This window comes from Canis lupus, chromosome 18 (assembly GCF_003254725.2).
Source record: "Canis lupus dingo isolate Sandy chromosome 18, ASM325472v2, whole genome shotgun sequence".
NCBI lineage: Eukaryota > Metazoa > Chordata > Mammalia > Carnivora > Canidae > Canis > Canis lupus.
In genome coordinates this window covers 14,686,907-14,704,916 of record NC_064260.1, presented here as the reverse complement: position 1 = coordinate 14,704,916, position 18,010 = coordinate 14,686,907, and the positions used below count along the sequence as shown (strand labels likewise).

The window sequence follows — 18,010 nt, the reverse complement described above, 5'->3', positions numbered from 1 at the left end:
ACACCCATTTATCTAAGCCCTGTTTAATTTTTTCATATTCACACTTCCAGGAAAGTCATTTCAACTTTGAATTTAAAAAGGCACCCCCCCACATTTTTCCATTACACACACACACACACACACAATATCCGGTCCCTCCTACAAAGCTGGTCACTGGCTGGCGATCCCACAGCTACCCCTAGTGGAGATCTTCCAGCGGCCAGGGGCTTGCCCATCCCCCTCTCAACGCACCACGCCCACCCCATCTTCCAGGCCTGGCCCTCCGGCTAACATGATTGAGTGAATGCTTCTCTGGGGGAAAGCAAGACCTCCCAAGGCCAAGGTCATCACTTTCCAAACTAGGAATTGATGGGTCTTTTACTTTCCTGGCTGGAGGCACCTGGGACTTGGCCTCGCCATCTCGGTTTGTGATTCTGGTACAAAATAATCCCTCTTGCTTTTACGAAGGGAGCCCAAGAGGGCAAAGGAGGGAGCAGGAGGGCAACACGGAGGAGGAGAGGCGAACGGACAGAAAACAAAGGAGGGAGAAGAGGACCAACCACGGATGATTGCACATCTGTGCAGGAACGGGGGCTAGGGACCCAGCACACCCTTCTCACCACCCGAAACCCCACGAGGCTGCGTAGTGGGGTGCGTAGAGCTCGGCTGCAATCCAGTATTCTCACCGCTGCCCCTGAAAGCTAGGGGGTGTCGGGGAGTAGCAGCCGGGCCCAGCTGCGCTGGCAAGAAGTGGCTCCGCGGTTGAGCATCTGCATTGGGCCCAGGGCGTGACCCTGGGTCCTGGGATCGAGTCCCGCATCCGGCTCCCTGCATGGACCCTGCTTCTCCCCCTGCCTGTGTCTCTCATGAGTTAATAAATAACATCTAAAAAAAAAAAAAATAGAAGGGAGTCTTCTCCACGAGGACTCCGGTTGGGTGAGGAAGTGATGCCCTGGCATCCGTAAAGTCCACAAGGAGATTTCGCCAAGGTTCACGCGGCCCCACAGGGCGACGGGGTGCGGCCGGCTCTGGGCCCTGGAGCCGCCGCAGGAGCTAAGGACGCAGCTGCCGCACAGCTTCTCTCCGAATTAGCCGGCGAGCCGCCCCGGTGCTTACTGGTTCCCTCCAAATCTGTCTGATAACTTAGGAGGAAATAGATCTTTCCGCCTCAGTAACAACAAAATTGGTCTTTGCATCTGTGAAAATTATGCTCTAGATGCCGGCAATCCTGAAACATTAATCAAGTATCAATCACTGACATGAGTGGAAAATAGAGCTGGAGGCTTTATTCAAGCCTTGTTGTGAGCAAAGCGGAGCAACGGCTGATGGTGGAGGACACCCTCTAACTGGTGTCAGATGGTACCGTGCAGTGGAAAGAGCGGGGGCCTGACTCCACTCCCGGCTGCACGAGCTCCCTGGGCCTCGGGTCCCCCAGGGGCTGAGTGACAGGAGGCATGTTAGGTGCACACCCCACGCGGGCCCTGCACAGAAGTGATGACCTCCCCTGCAGGAAAGAGCCTTCTGCCCCAAATACAAAACCTGAATCTAACCAGGAGGAAACATCCGGCAAACCAAACGGAGGGTCACCTTACAAGGTGAGAGCCTGCAGTCTGCAGGGGCTGAGGCCAGGAGCCAGGCAGAAGGACCCTCCCCAATTCAAGGAGGTGGCCGGGACAGGACAACTAAACCCTGCACGTAATCCCGGATTGTTACCTTTTTCTTGGCTCTTCGGGGAGGTTGGCAATATTTGAATAAGGTCTCTGTCAGTGACATTGGTTTCCTGATTTTGATCATCGTATTACAGTTACATAAGAGAGTCTCTTTGCTTTTAAGAAATACACTTTGAAATGTTCAAAAGACATGGTATTTGCAGCTTATTCTCGAACAGGTAAAAAAACCCCTATAAAATACAATATATAAAAAACATATGAAAATGTATATACACACGTGTGTATACAGAGGGGGGTTGAACTATTTTTGCAACTTTCCTTTGAGTCTGAAATCCCCTTCCACCCCCCGAGAAAGCTGCTCCCCAGTCAGCCAGGCTGCCTCCCTTACACTCCGCGAAAGTCCCTGGAATGCAGTGTTTCACGTGGCTGGTGTATGGGGAGCTCTTTGGTCCTCCTCAGGCCACTGGACTCACAGGCAAATAACGCTACAGTGAGAAGGGTCCTTAGAGACGACCGAATTCACACCCTTCCAGGTGATGTGATGGGGAGCAGAGGGGCCTTTGGCTTGTCGTCGGACTGGGCCTGAGCTGGCCCTGGACTCTGGGTCCCGACCCCCCGCCCAGTGCTCTTTCTTCGACTCCACACTGTGTGACCGCACAATGCATTCGGCCCCAAAGTTGTGACAGCTCTGACAGGACATCGATCCCTTCGGTCTCTGGGATAATTGGATGGGGAGCTTTCAAGAGGGGGCAGCGGCGCTGGCGTCCGCATCCTCATCCTTTCCTGCAGAGGGACCCTGGCATAATAAACGGAGGGCTCTAATCTAATCTGTTCCCAGAGCTCCAAGTAACACCTATATGCTAATGAGTCTCAAATCTATTTCCCACCGCTGACCTCTGTCTGAGGTCCACATTCCCGTACCCAGCATCCAACCTCGACTGTGACATGTGCACATGTGGGCCTCCCATATGCGGGCCTCCCACATACTCACGCCCCCTTCTCACTGTTCTTCCCCCTGGAAGCTCCAGGCACCCCGTGCCTCCACTGCCCCGGGAGCATGACCCGCCTGGCACGTCCCAGCCTCAGGGTCTTCCCTTGGCTGCTCTCTCTGCTCAGAGGCCCCGTCTCCACGTTCACGCAGGACCCGGCCTCAAGCCTCTTCCAACAGGCTTTCCTTGACCAGCTCACATGCAACAGCGCTCCCTGCCTTTCCCCACACTGACTTCCCTTACCTGTTTATGTCTCTATCCCCCCACTAAGCTCCTAGAGGCCAGGCATCTATTTGGTTCCCTTTGTATTCTGACCACTGAGTGGCCTCTATGAGGAGCTCGATACATGTTTGTGAAGGTAATCAATGAATGCACTGTTAAGTTAAAGAAGCAAGGAGTGGAAGAGTGTATATAACACACATCCATTTATTAAAAAAAAAAAAAAAAAAGAAAGAACACATCCATGCTTGCCTAACTTTGGGAGGATTTAATAGCTCTGGCCTCTGGTGGGGGGCGTCAATGGGTAGCTGGAGGCAAGGGAGGAGGGATACTTGTCCATGTAGACCCTCTGGTATCTTTTGAATTTTTCAGTAGGTACATATCTCACTGATTTGACGAATTAAGAATATATACGTATATCAAATCATTATGTTGTATACCTAAAGCAAATGCGATGTTATATGTCAACCATCTCTCAAAAAAAGGCCACGTGTAATTAAATCCACATTTCCTCCCTTAAAATGTTGTAAGGTACACTTCCACCAACATGAAAACACATGTGTTATGGATATAAAATTGTGATATACAGATTCCATATGTGCAGCACATAACTTTTCTCTCTCTCTCGCTCCCTCTCTCTTTTACCGTAAAACTGTTTGGTAAAGTTTATCATAGTTGAGGCTAAGAGACATGATATTTTATGCCTGTAGTCAGAATTTTCAGAAACATCCCACACATGTAAAGACCCCTAGAGACCTAAATAAAAAGTAACTGAAAGGAAGGCCGAGAAAGAAGAGACAAAGGCAAATTAGCTTTAAGGATTACTTGTGGCTACAGAAATAAAAATAAAAAAAATTTAAAAAGTATGCTCGACCCCAAGGCCCAGCCTGGGTGGGAGCCATGACTTTTCCAGGTCTGGGGGTGTGTGTGTGTGTGTGTGTCTTGTGACTCCCTGTTGTGTCTGGTAACACCCAGAATATCCATGTCCTGATGAGACGCTGTATCTGTGACAAGGGGCAAGGGGCGGCGCTGGAACACTGGACTCTGACACCTGGGACAGTGGCCCAGCTCTCTCTTCACCTGAGGGACTCTGGGCAAACTACCCACATGGCCTCAGCCGGTCTTGGGTCCCTCCACTGCAGCAAGGGGGTGCGAGGTTGGAGGACTCTTTCCAGCTCTAACATCTCGTAGTTCTGTTTTGGGTAGATGTTGCCCGTTGGACCACACAAAAGGGCAGGTGCTATGCCTTTGAGATCCATGCAGACATGACCCTGAGGTCATGGGAATCCTTCTGCCAGACAGTGACCCAGCAGGGCGTCCTCCTGGCTACCTGAGCCTGAGCTTGGTGACTGAGCCAGAGAGCTGAGCTCTCCCTCCCACTTCCAGAGGATTCCTCATCAAGCTTGGGGCTTGGGACTCTTGCGCCCTGTGCCTCTGCCAACTTTTACTAGCCAAGTAAAGTGCTCTGGGGAGCTGCTACACATGATCTGAACAAAACAACTGAGAGCCAGGCATGGACAGGGCTTCCTCTGTGTCCTCGGAGCTGGGCCCACCCCAGTGAGCAAGAAGGTCAGGTGGTTTCGAGAGCCAGCCAGGCAGGCTATTAAACTAAACTTCCCTTTCCTGCAAGATGTTGGCTAGGAAAAAATCATGAAAAGCCCTCTGGGTTGGGGAGGGGAGCAGGCAGTGGGAGAGATAATTTGTGGACATCAATGCTCAAATTATTGCAGGAGGGGAAGGAAGGAAATGGCAGAAAGCACGGGAACTGGCTTCTCACTGTGGAATGCCCCCACATTACTGTTTTCATTTCTACAGTTGTCTTGCTATTTTAGACCCAGGCTAATGTCAAGATTGGTTTACATTCCCTCTGCACATGCCAGTGAACCGAGGGAGAGATGTTTGGGAGTGTGCGGGGCTCCAGAGGGAGTTCCCTGGGGGATCAGAGAGTTCTCTACGTATAGTCCTCAAAGTCGAGTTTAGGGTGTTGGTACAGATGGCAGAGTTTGAAAGGCTGAAATGAAAATACTCCAAGTCAGATAAGAATATGAAAAAAAGTCTACCTCTTAGAAGAAGTTGGATGATGCCTATGATTTGATTTTTTTTTTTTTTTTTAGGTTTCATTTATTTATGTAATCTCTACACCCGATGTGAGGCTCAAACTCACGACCCTGGTGCCCCTGGCTTGATTTTCTTTCTTTCTTTCTTTCTTTCTTTCTTTCTTTCTTTCTTTCTTTCTTTCTTTCTTTCTTTTCTTTCTTCTTTCTTTCTTTCTTTCTTTCTTCTTTCTTTCTTTCTTTCTTTCTTTCTTTCTTTCTTTCTTCTTTCTTTTCTTTCTTTCTTTCTTTCTTTCTCTCTCTCTCTTCTTTCTTCCTTCCTTCCTTTTCTTTCTTTCTTTCTTTCTTCTTTCTTTCTTTCTTTTCTTTCTTTCCTCTCTCTCTCTCTTTCTTTTCTTTCTTTCTTTCTTTCTTTCTTTCTTTCTTTCTTTCTTTCTTTCTTCCTCTCTCTCTCTTTTAAAAAGATTTTATTTATTTATTCATGAGAGACACACACACAGAGAATCATAGGCAGAGGGAGAAGGAGGCTCCCTTTGGGGAGCCTGATGCAGGACTGGATCCCAGGATCCCGGGATCACGACCTGAGCCGAAGATAGATGCTCAACCACTGAACCACCCAGGCGTCCCTGGTTTGATTTTCTTAACCAATGCATTTAAGCCTAATTCTGCCCTTATTTTGAAAGCTCAGGAGTTGTAGTCTTTGGAGGTGTCTTTTGGGCCTGGGGGTGGGTGGGGAGGAGGTGCACAGAACCGTCACACTCAGAAGAGGGCTATTAAAAGAGGCTGCAGAAACTCTGTCTCTGGGTATTAAAGCAGATATAAGACAGCATTTAGGCTGATGGATTTAAATTGAGGGGAGCTTCAGAACGCCTTTGGGGTAGGAGGACTGTTCTTTATTTCAAAAGCCCCAGAAACAATTGTAATTCAACCTGCTTCTCTAGTGTCGTCCCCATACCTGCTGCTCCCCAGGTCCAAGTGCCCCGTGGAGAACCACTGCTGGACCTGTTCTGGACACTTACAGCCTGAAATGAATCATCCTGTGAAGTTTCTCCCTGTATTATGACTCTAAAATCTTAACGTATCTATTTAACAGCTGTGCCTCATAGGAATCTCCTTGGCCTTCAAATGGGAGAACGGGGCTTTACCCTTTTTAAAAAATCTACTTAAGAGCATTACAGAACTGTGTGTATAGACTGCAGGCACTTCAGGAAGAAGCACAGGTTGCAAAGTCTGTCTTAACACCAAAGGAAGGTCATGTCCCCATTTCCAGGGCCAGGGCCTGCAATCTGCTTTGTCATTCACCAGTTTGCATTTTAAACCATATGTTTTGTGAGCAGTTAAATGTGATGGGTAACATAATTTTATATTTACAATTGCAATGAAAAAAAAAAGATGATATTTATTAGAGAGAGTACGATGCATGGCGGGGACAGATGGAGAGAGAGAAGCAGACCCCCTAGCTGAGCAGGGGGCGAGCAGGGGCTCAATCCTGAGACCCTGAGATCATGACCTGCGCTGGAGGCAGACGCTTAACCAAGGCGCTCCTTTACAATTGCACTTTTTATTGTTTTTTATTATTTTTATTTTTTTAAAGGTTGTATTTATTTATTCATGAGAGACACACAGAGAGAGAGAGGCAGAGACACCGCAGAGGGAGAAGCAGACTCCACGCAGGGAGCCTGATGTGGGACTCTCCTGGGACTCCAGGATCACACCCTGAGCAGAAGGCAGGCGCTAAACTGCTCAGCCACCGAGGGATCCCCTACAATTGCACTTTTTAAAATGTTATTTTTACCAATCACTTTCAAAATCTGTAAGCACCACCCCTCACCAACCACCCTGGCCTGCCACCAGATGCCGCTCCTCAAAAAAAAAAAAGCCGTAACTCTGAAAGTGGCTTTTCCTTTTCTTCAGTTTGCCATTCAAAGCTTTCCATGGTCTGGCTCCAGTATGATCTTCCAAACTGCCCCGTCTCGTTCTCCTTATCACCCATGCACTGTTATGATAACTGCATAGGATTGTATCGTTAGGATGTTGGATGCACCTTAACTATTCCCAAGTGCTGAATATCTTCTGCTCCTTCTCTCTGAATTTTGCCAGGAAGGGTACAAGGAATCATCTAGACCAGCGGTTGTCAACCTTGGCCATCACTGGGATATGGGGTTATGGGGAGTGGAAGGGTGGGGGCTGGGGCATTTTTTTTTTCAGTTGAGATATAACATGCATATAGGAAAGGGCAAAAATCACACATGTACCACCTTTTACCTTTGGATGTATAAAACACCCTCATCAAGAAACAGAATGTTACCAACAACCCAGAAAGGCTGGGGTAAGGTGGCTTTAGAAAAATTCTCACTTGGAATCCAATCGTTTGAGATTCTTATTCCTAGATGTGAAATAAAGCCCAGGAATTTACATTTTTTAAGATTTTCCCCAGAAAAGTCTGGTTTCCCATGCACCACTGGATCTGGAGAGCATGAATCTACCAAAGGTTTTCAGATTGCCCCTCCTGTGTCACCCTGGGGGATGGCGATCAGACTTGCCTTCCCCTTCAATCAGAGGCCACCTGGGTCTCCAGTTTAAGAAAGGCCTTCATGGGATGCCTAGGTGGCTGGGAGGTTGAAAGCAGAGCCTTCAGCTCAGGGTGTGATCCTGGAGTCCCAGGATCAAGTTCCACATCGGGCTCCCCAAAGGGAGCCTGCTTCTCTCTCTGCCTGTGTCTACATCTCTGCCTCTGTGTCTCTCATAAATAAATAAAATCTGTAAAAAAAGAAAGAAAGAAGAAAGAAAGAAAGAAAGAGGAAAGAAAGAAAAGAAAAGAAAAGAAAAGAAAAGAAAAAAGAAAAGAAAAGAAAGAAAAGAAAAGAAAAGGCCTCTGTGGATGAAAACAACCCCTTATTCCACAATTCTGAAAACTACCTATGTTGGTCAGGTTCAGTTGAGGAAGTAGAACTACAAGGATGGATAATGATGGATCTGTATATGGATCTGTATATGGATCGATAACAAGTATTTGACCTTTCACAATAGTACTTGGGGGTTAAACAGCCCCTATAAGGCTGTTGTTTCTGTATTCGATGCTGGAGTGTTAAGTCTGTAGGGCTGCAGTTGGTGAGGAAAGACCTTGGTAGGCCAAGAACAATCTGAAACCCCATGAAGATGGATTAAAACTTGTGTTCTTGGGATATCTGGGAGGCTCAGTGGTTGAGCATCTGCTTTTGGCTCAGGGTATGATCCTGGAGTCGCAGGATCAAGTCCCACACTGGGCTCCTTGCATGGAACCTGCTTCTCCCTCTGCCTGTGTCTCTGCCTCTCTTTCTGTCTGTCATGAATAAATAAATAAAAATAGAAAAAAAATAAAACTTGTGTTCTTGCTGCCCTTGACCTCGATAGTATGGATATCCCCCAGAAGCCATGGAGCCAAGCACTTGCAGCTGGCCTGAGAGTCAGAGAAGTCGAATGGGGATCCAGGGAAAGGTGGAGCCATTGCAGGCCTGGCCGCTGCTACAGGCAATGGGGTGAGTCAGCAGGTAGGTAGGCGACAATGCACCCACTGCTTCCCTTCTGTCCTTCAGCTCTCCCAGGAATCCCTCTGTGGCCCAACCCAATTAGGAACCCTAGGACAGGGAATTCTGGGAGACGTAGTTCATCCTTACCAGGCCGACACCTGGCAAAGCCACCACTACCTGTCAGATCACTGGTTCCCAAGCTTGGCTGCACTCTGGGATCATGAGTGGTTTTAAAAGCACAGATACCAGGTCTTGCACCATGATTATCGGAAAGGTTCTCAGGTCACCCTAATGTATAGTCATAGCTAAGAACCACTGCCTGGCAACCTCAGGACTAGCCCCAACCCCAACCCCAACCCCAGGAGCTCAAGAAGATGAATTTTCTCTTTTTTGCCCCTAGAGGAGCATAAAAAAGATCTGGTTATTTTTTCGAAGGTTTTCTCACTATCTGCTTTCCTGCATTGGTCCGTCCTCTCTTCAAGAACCCTGCCACAACCTCCCGCAGCCCTCAGCACGCTGGCTGCCCCGTGGACCAAGCCGTCTGGTTATCTTCCTGTGCTCAGTAGATGGGAATACAGTGGGTAGACCCTGGGATCATCCTAGCACCAGGAAGCTCACAGTGAACTGAAGACTCGGAAGTTTTTGCTATTAAGCTTCTAAATATAGCATCTCCTCCCCCTAGGCATAGACGAATCAAATGATTATAATGCAGCAAAGTGGTCAGTGAGCACTTAACCAACGTACTACTAGCAAGAGCTGGTGAGAGGGCTTGTGGGTGGCGGGGGCCGCCCCTGCAGGGTCGTTCTCAAGGACAGGCTGCAAGAGATGGACAGCAGGAGCCTCTGCAGGAAAAAAGCCAGAAAAGAGGTGAGGGCCAGCAAGAGCTCAGGTGCAAGTTCCAGCACTGGCAGCGACAAGCTGAGGGGTCTCGGGCCATGTGTCCAAGGCTCAGTATCAGCCCCACTGCCCATCTGGGGTCACAGAGAGCATCAGAAGAGGGGGATGTGAAACAGCTCGGGGGAGGGAAGCAGGTCCAAGGGCACAGGCGTTGCTGTGTACCGGGAAGTAACTGTTGCAGGGAATGGTTATCTCGATGTGGATTAGGCCCATTGCTTTCTTTTTCCCACCCACAATGTGGTTGTTTCTAATGAGGCCTGCTCAACTGTGAGATTGACACAATTGATCAAAAATAAGTCTCTGGGATTTCCTTGGGGTTTCTATGATTTATGCTCCCTCTGTTCTCCCCATTTCGCAGCCAGGGGAAGCCTGCTGAGCCACCCCAGTGCATACTCCATAATTAAGTTGATAAGAACTTTCTGAGAAACAACAGCAGGAATCTTTCCTACCATCTCTGTGAGGCAAACCCGAAGGATCGGCAGTGCTCCAGGATGTTCAGTGGCCTATGTGTATTGTGTACGATTGTTTTCTGTGCCCAAGATGGATGTGAAGCTTCCTGAGGGCAAAGCTGACTCTGGATTCCCCTTTATTTGGATCTCGGCGCCTAGGACAGGGCAGCAGGAAGGATACTGGATGCAACGATCCAAAGTCCCAGGTTCCAGTCATAGCTTGGCTCCTCAAAAGTGACTAGGATATCCAGCTCGGACTCAGTTTCCTCCTCTCTAGAGTGGGCATCACCTACTTTAAGGGCTTCTGGGGTAGTGCACATCAGACAGTGTGGGGGAAAATGCTTCCATGATCCTGAGACGTGCTGTCCAACTGGGAGAAAATGTGGTAAGAGCTGGTACTTCTCAGCAACTAGGTACTGGCTGATTCTCTTGCCGAGGACAGGGAGGCACAGAAGCGGCTGACCCTGGGCTGCTGCTGAGGGAATGCCCAGGGATGGAGGTGAGGGGGAGGTGTCCCTGAGAACCCACCGTGTGACAGCAGTCACCTCCTCCCTGTCTCCTGCCCCTCTTGGGAGATCCCTGTGTGGTCTTCCTCACTGCAAGCTGGTTGTTGACCTGGTTCCCTGTTTATTCATTTATCTTCTTTTTTTTTCAAAAATTTTTTCCAACTCACTTTTTTTTTTTTCAAAGATTAGAGAGACTGAGTGAGCACAAGCAGGGGGAGCAGCCAAGGGAGAGGGAGAAGCAGGCTCCCCACTGAGCAGGGAGCCCTATGTGGGGCTTGATCAGATCATGACCTGACTGAGCCGAAGGCAGATGCTTCACCTACTAAGCCACCCAGACGCCCCTATTATTCATTTGCCTTCTTCATCCAGTGTTTCCTGAACACTCACTATGTGCCGAGCACTGTGCCAGGGTTGAGAACTGAATGGTGAGCAAAAACAGATGAGGTCCCCGCCCCTTCCTTCCCAAACAGGTTTGGACTCAGGCTTCTGCAACCAGAGAGAGTCAGACGACGAGCTGCATGCGGCCCCAGGGACAGATGGAAATGCTGTGTGTTAGTGGGATCCTAGAGTTAGCTGAAAAATATCGACACATTGAGGCCAGTGTAGTAAGAAGAAGAGAAAGAAGAAAAGGTAAGCTTCCACCAACTCCCTGTTGGGTTTTCCTTCCTGTGCCCTGACCTCAGGCTTCAAGATTCCTACTCTTTATGAAACTAGCTCTCACCTAACTAATTTGTGTTAAGCTCCACCTTGGTCAATGCCCTGGTGGAACTACACTTAATAGGGGTGAAAGCCTCAAGGCAAAGGAATGATGCCCCTGTTGGATGGAAAGATGTCAGAGGTCACCCTAAAATCACACCAGGAGGGTGCTTGCTTCAGGCCGGCATTTATTTCCAGGGACAATCAGGTAGAGAAAGTAGGGGTTCATGGCAGGGCCAAGTTCCCATAGCAAGCCTTTGTGGCCTTTCAAGACTTCCAAAGATCAGGGAGGAGGAAGAGAAGCAGAGGTTGTTGTCAAAGTCAGGGCTTTTGTTTAGGGAAGGTGGGTTTGCGGGTTATTCCATTACCAAAAGCAACTAACTAGATAATTAGCTACTTTAAAAAAAAAGGGAGAAGAGGAAGACCAGAGGATTTTCCGTAGCCAGAACCCAGAAAAACTCCACCACCAAGCTCGCAGTTCTGACCACGCTGCCAGACAACCCCACGGTGAACTTCCAGCTGGATTTATAATTTTCCTCTCAGTGAGAAAACGAAGACGTATTTTAAGACGAACCCCCCCCCCCGCCCCGCCCAAGCCAAATTCTGGAAAGACTGGAGGTAATATGAACCCCAAGTAGACTCATTAAAATAGAAGTTTCTAGTGTAAAATAAAGCACAGCCACTCAAAACCACACAAAACAATGGATTGCACCGGGGGAGGTGAGAAGACAAGTGCCCTAGCAAGCAGCGGGGTGAGGGAAGGGGGCTCTGCTGCCACCCCAGAGGCCCCTCCACGCACCCCTCCCAACTGCAGCCCACCCCCGGCCTCCAAAAGCAGCCCCACTCCTAACCTACACTCTTCAGTTCTTCATGTTTATTTATGGTTTCATCACCCAACTGTGTATCCTGAGACTCTACCGGCCACTCCTGTCCATGTTTTATTTTATTTTTTTTATTTATTTATTTATTTATTTATTTATTTATTTATTTATTTCCATGCATATTTTAGATGTCCTTTATACGTCTTTCAAGTGACCATCAGTTCTCCCTCCATCTATGTCTTTTCCTTACAAATTGTCTGTTCAGGACTCAGGCCACCAAACCTGCCTTTTTTCCGCTGTCTGGATCGTGCCTCGGTGCACGCCAATGGGTCCAAATGCACTCATTCTTAATGTGAATAATCACCTGCTTGAGAAAACCCCCATATGCAAGGCATGTTCTTAAGGAGGGCACACCCCACCGTAATCACTTTCTCACAATAGAGGTAATGAGACAGTAGGAGAATGGGACCTGGGGAAGCTCTCTGTGGAACTAGTGATTTATGACAGTTTTTTTTTTTTTTTTAAACAATTGGAAGTGACTGGGGAATGCTTCTCTTTAATGCCTTTCAATATAGTTTGGAATGGGGTTTGACGTTGCGCTAGGCCCCAGGGCCCGGGATTGTATACTGTTAAGTTTTATCAAAGATGATTGCATAATAGGAGACTGGATGTAGCAAAACCCAAAGGAATCTAGACCACTAACCAGACTCACCAAATGTAATAAATATAAATGATAGATGAAGGGAAGATTAGATCTGGCCGTTTACTTATGGTTTGGAGCAAGAAAAGTTACACTTAAAAAGTTTTTCCCTTCTCCAATCTCAGCAGACAGTCCCACAAACATAATTATTAGCGTTTTCAAAAGGCTTTATCAAATATTGACTTAACAAAGAGCGCATCTACTTAATGGTGACCTCTAGGCCCCCCCAATAAGCCCAGGACCCTAAATTACATGCTACTGGGCAATGTCACCCCAAAACGGACAAAATAATGAGCAACGCTGTACGAGGAGACAAGATGCTTTGTAACACTTTCAATACATGTGGGGTGTTTTGATTTGCACAGGAAGAAAAAGCTCCAAAAATGATGGATACGATAAAAAATTCAAAATGTAAGGCACTCTCCAGACTCAATAGGCTCCTGACCCTAACCTTCAGATCTTTATTACAGCAGTAGGTGTATAAAGCCACGGAAAGGGTCTGAAAGACGTCGGAGGGGAATAAAAGAAATCAGGCAAAGGCCTGAAACGATCACATTCTGCTTCTCTGTTCGTATTTCTTTCCTTGATTCTCCCAGGGATTTTATTTGTGAAGGAAATCAGGATTGTATGTCCACCTCCCTGTTAACAGTGGGGAGAACGTGGGATGGGAAGGAGCAGGGATGGAGGCGTGATTGGGAGAACTTAACACACATTGGATAGGCAGACTGATGTCTTTTGTGGGCTCAGGAGTTTTTCAAATCTGCTCTGCAGGATTGGGTTCCTGCTTTTAGGGTGTAGATGGTAAGAGAATTGCAATTTGGGAAGCTTTTTTTTTTTTTTTTAATAATGCTCTAGGGTATCGCCAATGATGACAACATGTGTGTTTAATACTCTAAAACCAGGACGCCTGGGTGGCTCAGTGGTTGAGCGTCTGCCTTCGGCTCAGGTCCTGGGATTGAGTCCTGCATCGGGCTCCCTGCAGGGAGCCTGCTTCTCCCTCTGCCTGTGTCTCTGCCTCTCTCTCTGTGTCTCTCATGAATAAATAAATAAAATAATAATAATAATAAAAACCCCACCAACTCTAAAACCAGGGGGGCCTGGGTGGCTCAGTTGGTTAAATGTCTGCTTTTGGTCATGGTCTCATGGGGCCTGGGATGGAGCCCCACATGGGGCTCTCTGCTCGGCGGGGAGCCTGCTTCTTCCTCTCCCTCTGCTGCTCCCCCTGCTTGGGCTCTCTCTCGCTCCCTGTCAAATAAGTAAATAAGATCTTTAAAAAAAACAAAAACAAAAACTCTAAAACCAAATTAATTTGAATTCACTTTCTCTGAGAAGGCAAATACGATTCAGCAGCTTTCTTTTCTTAGTCTTAGTTCCCATCCTAGGCTACCTTTCTGAAACCTCTGATGCTCCTTGGAATTCCCTCCCGCCTGGGCTCTGCGATGCTTGTCTTCCCTGCTGCTTCCTGCTGCTCCTCGGGGGCCCATCTCAGGATCACTAGGAATTCCACAGAGTCCTTCCTGGAACCCTCTTCTTGTCCCTGTCCCAAAACCCATCATGGACTCCTAGCTTCTCAAGATTCCCAGCTTCAGCCTCTAGAAGCCACCGGGGGCATGACCGTCCGGAGGGGCAGGGTGAACTGGGACCCAGTAGGGATGTTGGAAGGGTAGACCAGAATTGGCAAGAGGGTTAAATCCACCACGGCTCCCGTGCTTCTGTTAGCTCCCTTCTCACGCTGGGCTGGGCTCAGTCTAAGCAGGTTATGTGCAGGAGGGCATGGAGTCTTCACACGGCCTCTCTGAGAAAGCTCCATTAGGTCCCATTTTCTAGATAAGACATTTCAGCCAGCAGAGGGCAGGAAGCAGGCAGAGCTGAACTGTGACCCCACTCCCCGCCCCGCTCTGAACCATCACGCCCTCGGTCTGAAGCAGGAGACCGTGTCCTCGTGTTTCTGGACATCAGAAAGACTCCAGAGCTTTGGGCCTTGTCCCTTCAGTGCACCTGGGGGGTGGGGGACACAGATCAGTAGTTAGCAGGTCCGGCTGTAGCCAGGAGCCCCCAATGACCACCCAGCTTGCCCAGGAGGCTCCACGACTGAAGGCAGGCACCAGGCCTTCGCTTTGTGCCTCCCACACCGCCCAGGCTGGGATGTCACGGGACTTCCAGGGGCGGTGCCGTTCATCCGTGGACCAAGGCCTGGGCATTCCTTCTTGGCAAACTGTGTGCATCAGTTCACAGGGAACCTTTCACTGACTAAACATTTTGAACCTAAGACTGTCAAAGAAGGTCCTGGCTCTGGGAGATGGGCCCCTGGGGAGCAGCAGGCAGCAGAGACACGCACGGAGCTGTCTTTACATGGGCAACACGCTCTTGAGCCATCGTGCCGGAGAGGCACTAGAGCAGGGGTTTCAAGCCCTCCCTGAGCCATTTTAAAGTCTTCTTGACTACCACCTCCTCACTTCATAGACCCCAGGTTCCACATCACCAACTATCACATGGAAATGAAATAACCTCCAATGGCCAATTTCAACATCCACCTTCACCCCCATGCTTTCCAAACCTGGCTGACAAAACTTAGATACTCCACTAGGGAAGGGGGGAAAAACTTAAAAACAGACTAGAAAAGACGACCAGTTATTTCATTCCCACGTGATAGTTGGCGATGTGTCTTTCTTACTCCTCAGGAGTCAGCCCTGAGATGGTTCAGCATGGGGGTTCAGGTTCAGCTGGGGCCACTCACTCCCAGGGCCTGCACACAGGCAGATCCGCTGGATTAGGGCTGCATGGCGAAGCCTAAACCACCACGTTGGAGCCAAAGGTCCACGAGGACCATGTACTTAGCTGGGAGGATGTGTGTGCACGTGTTAGAGCAACTTACCCTGCCTTGATTCTTGTGGTAGAAAGTGGGATGTAGAGACCCAGAAAAAGCTCATAGCAGCAAAAGTGCCCTCAGATGGGTCTCACACCACAGGTTCCTGCCTACACATCCAGCCCCACTCCACCTCCTGGGGCACAGGGAGTTAAAACGAAATGACCCTGGAAACTGAAACCTAATTATCTATGGCAATTTAATAAATAACCAAGGTTTACTAGGCCTTATTAAAAATAGATGTTCAGTGTATTTTCTTATCTTCTGACGCTCATTTCTTCACTTGTCAGCACCTGCTGGTGGCAGCCAGAGTCATCTCCCCAATTTTGCTGTATGTGCAAATCAATTTGATTTCCCTCCTCCAAAAAAGATAAAAATCAGTAAAGTGATTAAGTTACAATTAAGGCATGTCATTGAAAGCACAGACATGTGACAAGGCTGAGGAGGACTTGTCCTGAGGTCACCAGTGACTTCTGAGTTGAAAGATTCTTTTTTTCTCCTTCTCCTTGCCTGCTCTACTGTATGAAATGTTGTGGTCAATCAACAAGCCTCCTCCTACTTCTTGAAATTCCCTCCTCTTTCGGCTTCCATTATACCATTCTTGTGCCAGGCTCCCCCCACTCCGGCTTTCACACTGGCTCCCTGTTAATCTGCCCATCCATCCATCCATCCATCCATCCATCCATCCATCCGATTGCAAATGACAACACTGGAAAAAATGACAAAGCATATTTATGTCTGGTTTTACAGTTAAAATATGTTTATATATATTATTTCATTAATTTCTCACTACAACCATGTGAAGTGGCTGTTGGTACCCCCATGTTACAGATGAGGAAACAGGCCCCAAGAGGACCTGTGACTTATTTATAGTAGCACAACCAGCAGGTGGCAGAGTCTGAACATGCATTCAGCTTTTCATCCCAGTAAGAATTCACAATGGCACTCTCCTACATACTGGTCAACCATAATTGCTCCACTAGTCTCAGTGTTCCGAGTTAAATGTCATGATCCAGTCAGTATATATTTATTGAGACAGTGCAAGGCTCTAGGGGATCAAAGACTGGGTCCCTGCTCTCCTGCAGTTTGTGGCCTAGTGAGGGAGATAAACATTAATCATATGTTCACACAACAAACATTTATTTTTGAGGTATAAGAAAGTGCTTACTTAGTTATGAAAATCAGAGAAGTCTTCCAGGAGGAAGTAATCATTAAGATGCGTTCTGAAGGATGAGTCAGAGTTAGCTTCGGGAAGAGGAGAAGAAGAAAAAGAAAATCATATACAGAGCAGGAAAAGCATGTGCAAGGGCCCGGTGGCGGGAAGACCCAATGTGCTGAAACGCTGAAGGTCGGCTTGATTGGCATATAGAGTGAAAGGGGACCTGGCACAGGATGTGGTTCAGACCATGCAAGACTTTATAGCCATGATAATGATTTACTTTTAGCTTAAAAGCAATGGCAAGCCACAAGTCAAGAGAATGATATGATTAACTTTGATTTTTGATTCTGACTTTTGTGTGCAGGATGGATTGTAGAGGAGCAAGAGTGGAAGCACGGAAAACGGCTGGAAGGCTTTTTGTACTTGTCCAGGTGAGAAGTGATGACAGCTTGGACCAAGGTGGTAGTGGTGGAAATGAAGAGAAGAATCCCACAGATGCCCCCTGCTCTGCTCAAGCCCATTCTCTCCCTAAACCCTGTCACCAGAGTGTGCTCACGAATTTGCAGTACATGGTAGCTTGTCCACATTGCGGGGCTCCACTGGGGTCTCCTCTTCCAGAAAGCCTTCTCCAGACAATGCCAGTCCTCCAAGATCTTTCAGTAGTTGTGTCTACCTTCTGCACTGTCCATTCTCACACCTGATTCTTCTCTATGGCTTGGCTGTTGTCTGGTCCATTCCTGGAGATGGCTTCATTTGTCTTGTTGTCTTGCTTTCTCCCTTTGGAAAGTAAATGCTTTGTTGGCATTTGCTGAATGGTATCAACAGGGCTCCTCTGGAAATTACATTTGTAAATGATTACTCACGCCAATTGCCTTATCTTTTTTTTTTTTTTTCTAAATTAAACCCTGGTTGCTTAAATCTGTCTTCATGATCTTGTTCTATCAAAACGTATGTCCCAATTTTTCTATAATTTCCTCTAAACTCTTTTCCACATTTCTCCTAGTAGGAAGTAGTTTCAGAGGGAACCGAGTGAGAGGGCGGGGTGGGGGCAGGAGTGTAATTAAACAGGAGCTGTCTGACCAGAATTCCTATACCTTTTAATGGGGTATTTGATTAATCCTTTCCAGAGGCACCATTATTCATGCCTTGATGGAATCTCATTTTACAGCCCTTAATACATGGACCCAATTTATCCACATCACATTGTATTCTAATACTTGTCATCCAAGTTATTAGCTATCTCCTTCTTAGTGTAAAATCATCAGCAAGTTTGATTAGCTTATTCCCTGGGGATGATAGGGAGATAAGAACAGACACAGTACAATATGACCACCAATGGCTCTGCATTCTCAAAAGAAGACCGCTAAACAGGATCCATTTATGCAGCTGGGGTGGCCAAAATAAGCATGCGCCCCCGTGGGAGGTCTCTGTGTGGGGCCCAGGAGCCACGGCCACAAAGGGCTGTCACTGTGCCCAGCAGTCCTGAGCCATCATCC

The 18,010-nt window shown here is 47.8% G+C and overlaps 1 protein-coding gene across 6 annotated transcripts in view; it reads right to left on the bottom strand.

Annotated features, from left to right (window-relative positions):
• ATXN7L1 (ataxin 7 like 1) overlaps positions 1–18,010 on the bottom strand; it is a 243,104-nt gene that overhangs the window by 117,184 nt on the left and 107,910 nt on the right. Inside the window, exon 4 of one of the 6 annotated variants that reach the window (XM_025449523.3) lies at positions 16,087–17,291. The exons of the other annotated variants lie outside the window; for them this stretch is intronic. Coding sequence (XP_025305308.1) covers positions 17,206–17,291 — 86 coding nt within the window. The 3' untranslated portion in view covers positions 16,087–17,205. Of the gene's footprint in view, positions 1–16,086; positions 17,292–18,010 lie in introns of those variants that run through there. 6 annotated transcript variants of the gene reach the window in all.